The 5,994-nt window shown below is 36.5% G+C and overlaps 2 protein-coding genes and 1 pseudogene across 2 annotated transcripts; all 3 read left to right on the top strand.

Moving 5' to 3' along the window:
• LOC109127416 lies at nt 213-1,194 on the top strand (annotated as a pseudogene).
• LOC109127415 (importin subunit alpha-8-like) lies at nt 2,174-3,036 on the top strand. Its single transcript, XM_019232064.1, has 4 exons — nt 2,174-2,273; nt 2,379-2,482; nt 2,578-2,694; nt 2,785-3,036. Exons 1-4 carry the CDS (start codon nt 2,174-2,176, stop codon nt 3,034-3,036), a joined length of 573 nt encoding a protein of 190 aa, XP_019087609.1.
• On the top strand, nt 3,066-4,463 carry LOC104725424 (importin subunit alpha-1-like). The gene is made up of 5 exons (XM_019232777.1): nt 3,066-3,205; nt 3,283-3,361; nt 3,462-3,590; nt 3,721-3,848; nt 3,930-4,463. Exons 1-5 carry the CDS (start codon nt 3,087-3,089, stop codon nt 4,192-4,194), a joined length of 720 nt encoding a protein of 239 aa, XP_019088322.1. The 5' UTR covers nt 3,066-3,086; the 3' UTR covers nt 4,195-4,463.

Here is a 5,994-nt window from a genome sequence, read left to right as displayed (position 1 = left end):
AGACACGTTTGTCCATCTGTGATTGATCCTGCAGTAGGTACCATTATGATTCTAACTAATAGAGTTAAGCAGCAGACCAAAGTATGTTACCTTTAAAACACTTCTTGTTGATTTATTATAATGTATCTTGAATGATTCAATATATCACTATATATACCGGATATTAGTTGAGAGGATGCAGTGCTTGCATTGTTAGATATTGCTTGCGTACAATGTTACGATTGGATTTTGTAACCAAAAGGCTCTGGATATATAAAGTACCTCTTTTGAACATTTGTCTCAGTTTTTGATACATCATGGTGTTTTACCTCCTCTTGCCAACCTGCTTACAAAAGACTATGGTACAACATGGAAAAAAATAAAGAAGGACGCTTGCTGGGCGATTTCAAACATCACTGTAGGCACTGAAGAACAAATTCAGGTGACAAGTCTGTTGATTATGAATGTTGCAGATAACATAAAAAAAAAAAAAAAAAATTTACCCCTTCAGTTTTAGGTAATTGTTTTCTATTTGTTTGTCTTTACCCTAATGTATAACAGGCAGTTATTGATGAAAATCTGATCCCAACGTTGGTAAATTTGGCTTAAAGTGCTGAATTTGACATAAAGCAAAAAGCTGTAAGGGCAATTTCAAATGCAGCCTTAGGTGGTTCTCATGATCAAATCAGGTACGTNACTTAAACACATTCCCTCCTAAAGACTTTAACCTTTTCTTTCTTTCTTTCTTTTTTTTTTTTTTTTTTTTTTTTTTTTTTTTTTTCACAAGTCACAGTTTCGATTGGTGTGATTCAGATACTTGGTGGACTAAGGTTGCATAAAGCCTTTATGTGATCTCCTGGTATGTCCAGATCTAAGTGCCATCTTAAAGTGTCTGAATGGATTGGAGAACATTTTGAGGGCCGGAGAGGTAAAAAACTATTACACTCAGCTGATTGAAGATGCGGAAGGGCTAGAAAAGATAGAGAACCTGCAACACCACCAAAACAATGTGATCAACGAGAAGGCTTTGAAGATTCTGAAGACATACTGGGAGGAAGAGGATGGTGAGGAGACACAACAGCCTCCAAAAAAAAAACCTTTCAAACTATAGAAACATCTTTATCTACTTGATGAGATCCCACACAACCTGATATTAGTGTAAAAAATCATTTACTTGTGAATGGAACCAAAACTCAAAGAGTGAGTCAAGTTCTATGGTGGATAAATCTTTTGTTCCACTGTTACTTTATATCGTTTTGAGGCTACTAGAGTTGTTTTGTATATCGTTCGGTTCGAATTTGTAATGCAAGATTGATTTGGTGTGCGTGAGTGAACTCACAAACTGATTTAAAGAATAAAAGGGTATTATCGTCATTTACACCAAATCCTAAAGGGTTTTAATTCCGAAACCAATTCTTTTTTGTTGGCGAATTAAAAAAAAAAAAAAAAAAAAATCTCTCGTTTCTTTCTAATAACAGCGCAGTCTTTCAGAACCAATTTGGTTTTTTTTTGGCATGTTTTGTGAAGAAGAGACGTGATCTTCTCAAAACGTTGAACGCTAATTACAAGCTTCTGATCCTTTTTTTTTTATCTCTGTTTTCAAATCATGAAAATGAGAGTTGGAGAAATGATCGAACAGAACAAAATTAGTGTTAGTGATAAGAATACTTGTGCTGATGATTGTCGTACAAGCAATACCCACCATTGGCCTTGGCGTCTGCGTTTGCATTTGCGCTGGCGTTGGTGGTCGTAAGGTTAGAAGACCTCATGAACCCTAATTTCACTCCAATTTGGGGGAGAATCGTTTGATCCTTAACAGATTGAAATCTGGGTTTCAGTAAACCGGCGCTAAACCCAAATTTAAATTGAATTAGATTGAACCGGATTTAAATTCAAATTAACTTAAACCAAACCGGTTTTGTGACAACGATAACTAGGAAAACCGTTTTTTTCGTTCTCTTCTTTAAAGTCATCTGCTTTCTTCTTTTTTTTTTTGTTTCGCTCCTTGACCATCTTTGTTTGTAATCTTGCTCTGCTCAATTGCTAAAGTTCTCTGCCTCTTTCACACATTTCAGTTGAGAATTCTAGGGCTTATCTTCAAGTTTCGTAAACTGCTTTTGGAGAGGTCGAAGAAGAAGAGCGAAAAAAAAAGCCAACGTCGCTAGAAAACCCAAGCTTCGTCGTTCGTCACACGATGTTCTCAGAAATTGCGTGTTTCCTTGATGGGTTTTACTCAAATGATCGTTCAAGACAGCTTGAATCCGCAGCCAAGATCAAGGAGTTTCTCTTAAAGAGTAAAACTTTCTCTTTGTTTTTTTTTTTACTTTTCTTGAAGAGATTCGTCTTTTTACCAATAAACTCGAATGTTTCTTTTAAGTTTTTGTCCTCTCTCTGTCCAGATATGCCAGAAATAGGGCCTTTTGATACTCAACGGCTGACATATTATGGAGTTATACGTCGTTTTGTTGGATTTCTTCACATGAAAGATTCCCCTGAGCTTCCCGTACGTTAGAAGATTTCCCCTAATCCATGATTTGATATTTATGATGATGATCAGTGTAATCTTTGATTCTGATGTATTCAATGATCTTTTTCTAGTGTCTGGCAGCTGAGGCTCTATCAATCGTTGCTGCTATTAAACCGAATCTGGTTGTTGATCAAGATCCTGGTCCAAAGCTAGTCAAGCTTATTGCTTCACCTTATATCCGTGATCCGGTAATCATTATATTGTATACTACTTCTCTAGTTAGAATATGATTTCTCTTTGGCACAGATTATGAGTTTTTGACATTTTTATTCTTGCAGGCTTTACTGGCACTGGCTAATGTTGCTGCTGATCCAGTACACCATGACTATCTTCTTAAGTCTGGTGCATTGATGCCACTGTTGAATCTGCTGTCCAAGGATACTACTACCTTGTCGACGCTCAGAGCTGCCACTCTTACTTTGTGTAACTTGTGTCGTGGCAACCCTCCACCCACCTTCGAACAGGTCTTTTTACCTATCTCTCTGTTTCCTCTGTTTGTATACATCCAAAACTTGAATTTCAACATTTGAATGCATTGATTAACAGGTGATACATGCACTTGAACTACATCTTAATTCAAATGATGGAAAAGTCTTGGAAAATGTTTGCTCGGCCATTCAGTATCTGTGTTGGTTCAGAAGATGGAATCCAGATTGTGATTGATGCTGGTTTTGTCCCAAAACTAGTTGAACTTCTCCAGTTAGTACTAGTACTTCTCCTTTTGTGACATGTTTGAATACTCAAAAGGCTGACAATTTTTTTTGTTTCTTTTGCAGACACCCTTCCCCATCTGTGCTTATTCCCGTACCGCGTCTCATTGCCACTATAGTTAGTAAACATAAGGACCAGATCCAAGTATGTAACGTTAAAACTTTTCGAAATTTCAGTGTCTTTAGTACGTTTATACCACTATTAGTAGAGAGGAGATTCATTGCTTGTGTTGTTATATGTTCAGTGTGTGATCGATTGTGGTGCTTTACGCATTATTTCTGACCTGTTTAATCGAGACTATGACGAACAAGTAAAGGCAGCCACCTTCTTGGCGGTTATAAGCATCACCTCAGGCTTTAGAGAACATATTCAGGTGAGAACTGACAAGTTATTTGTTGCTTTCTCATGTGCATCAGTTTTTTTTTTATTGTTGTAGTTGCAGAACATATACAAACTTTACACTTGTGTTGCTGTCGCTAATTCCTTTCCCCTGGTGATAACAGGCAGCTATTGATGAAAATTTGATTCCAAAGTTGGTCAGTCTGGCTCAAAATGATGAATTGGGGATGAAGAAGGTAGCTGTATGGGCAATTTCAAATGCAACCTTAAGTGGTTCTCATGAGCAAATCATGTACGTCCCTGTCTTCTATCTTTTTTCACTTAAACATGCTTACTGAATCATTAATTCACTATCTCCATTGGTTTGATTCAGATTCTTGGTGGAGCAGGGTTGCATTAAACCTTTATGTGATCTCCTGTTACATCCAGATCTAGTGATCATCTCAGCGTGTCTGAATGGATTGGAAAAGATTTTAGAGGTTGGAGTGGCAGAGATGAACATAGGAGGAGGAAACGTGAACAATTACACTCAACAGATTGAAGACGCGGAAGGTCTAGAAAAGATTGAGAACATGCAACACCACGAAAACAACGAGATCTCCGAGAAGGCTTTCAATATTCTAACGACATACTGGTAGGAAGACGATGGTGAGAATTGAGAAGACACAACATCCTCCAAGGTGATGATCTGGTTTTGCAGTTGTGAGAGAACCAGATTTTTATCTACTTTATGAGATCTTCATCTACCTTTCAAACTGTCGAAAAAATGACTTTATAGATATTAAGAGATTAGGTTGATTTAGGAAAGATGACTGTAGATACGTTTATCCATTAAGAGATTAGGCTGAAATGTACAGTATTTGGCATATTAGATGAATGTCAGAGAAGGTGATATTTGGACATATTGGTAACGTTGTAGGTGTTGTTCAATTTTTACTGACAACATATTTTTCAGCCAGGAGATGAGTTCAAAGCTTTTTACTTCATACTATAAACTGCTCTCATCTTTCAGCACTAAGTTCCTGATGAACTCGATCAGGGATAGATCGTTGATTAAGGCAATTATCGCTGAACAGTTGTAGATTCATAGATTGAAAAATAGTGTTATGCTTAATAAACACACCTAATGAACTGGCAATGCATCTTGTAAAGAAAAAAAGCTGATCATACAGATTAGTCAGATTTTAGTTCCAGAGAATTATTGATTGGCTTCAAGAACTCTATAATCATTGAAACAAACAAAACAACTTATCTTCCCATCATTTTGGAATATGTCTCCTGATAAGCGATTTTGCGCAAACATAGCTACACAGAGACATTTTCAGGGTAAATTCAGAAGCATTTCTAACTTCCTTAAGGCAGTGACGCACATTCCATAGGGTTTGAACCAAAAAGGTAATTTGGCACAAGTCACTGCAAAAACAAGCAAAAGGTTCCCCCATTTTAGAAATTTTTGTCAACTAGGACAGTAAAAAAACAGAGGAAACTGAACCAAAAAAAAACACTCCTCACGTAAATTCAAGATACCGAAACTTGGGAATAATCTGGTGGAAGTCTACCTGGAAGTATGAATCCCTTTAAGGGACACCGCAAATGAAGCAACATTAGTTACATAGAGTTAAAGAAACATAGATTTCCTCCGGCTAGTTTCTTACAAGTGTGTGATATGACAAGTGTTGTTGTTGAATCGACGGTTACATTTGATTGTGCTGTTTTGACCTTTCTTGAGAACATCTTGATTTATTGTACTGTACAGTCACATACCAAGTAGATAAAAATAAGAACAAAAGAGTCGATAGCTTAAATAGCGACTTCGCGAGATAATCATTGAGATTGTAAGCTGCATATAAACTTAAGATCCAGTGTTTAATATCGTCTAGTTGAAAAGAGGCTTAGTAAAAAGTTACTGAAATCTTGAAATCTCCATGCTGTTTGTAGAACCAAAGAAAGGGTTTTGTAATTAGGATCATATTCATTATTTACTAAGGAACATTTTTACTGTTTTAACACCAATTAGAAAAGAGAGAGATACAGAGAGGTGATCAAGATAAATGTAAGTACTGTATGTGGTTCAAGTGGGAGACAAACCAGTCACTTTCTTTTCTTCTCAATCAATTTTAAACCTCAAAATGAATATCCTCCCAACCAATACACTGTCCAAAAAGCACAAAATCTTGTTTTTTTTTTCAACATTTAAAGATATGCATTTATCATCATAACCTAAATTCAAGTATTGTCACTTTGACCCAGGACATTGTTAAGTCAACATTACACACCAAGCACACAATCTTATTTTGGGTAACCATTTGCAGAATAAATAATATATGGTCTGAATCCTATCTACATGACTTATTTCCCTACCACTATTGTTTCTTTTCTCCTTTATACATATCTCAACTTTTTCACTACGTACATATTTACCCCCCCCCCCCCCCCCC

This window comes from Camelina sativa, chromosome 11 (genome assembly GCF_000633955.1).
Source record: "Camelina sativa cultivar DH55 chromosome 11, Cs, whole genome shotgun sequence".
In the NCBI taxonomy this organism is placed as follows: domain Eukaryota; kingdom Viridiplantae; phylum Streptophyta; class Magnoliopsida; order Brassicales; family Brassicaceae; genus Camelina; species Camelina sativa.
The sequence above is the reverse complement of the archived record's forward strand: the minus strand, read 5'-3'. Positions and strand labels throughout refer to the sequence as shown.

Bases quoted from the DNA above. Each gene is read 5' to 3' on its own strand.
- LOC109127415 (XM_019232064.1), top strand. From the start codon at position 2,174: ATGTTCTCAGAAATTGCGTGTTTCCTTGATGGGTTTTACTCAAATGAT. The intron at 2,274-2,378 runs GTAAAACTTTCT...CTCTCTGTCCAG, and splicing joins CAAGGAGTTTCTCTTAAAGA to ATATGCCAGAAATAGGGCCT. The intron at 2,695-2,784 runs GTAATCATTATA...TTATTCTTGCAG, and splicing joins CACCTTATATCCGTGATCCG to GCTTTACTGGCACTGGCTAA.
- LOC104725424 (XM_019232777.1), top strand. From the start codon at position 3,087: ATGATGGAAAAGTCTTGGAAAATGTTTGCTCGGCCATTCAGTATCTGT. The intron at 3,206-3,282 runs GTTAGTACTAGT...TTTCTTTTGCAG, and splicing joins AAACTAGTTGAACTTCTCCA to ACACCCTTCCCCATCTGTGC. The intron at 3,591-3,720 runs GTGAGAACTGAC...TGGTGATAACAG, and splicing joins GCTTTAGAGAACATATTCAG to GCAGCTATTGATGAAAATTT.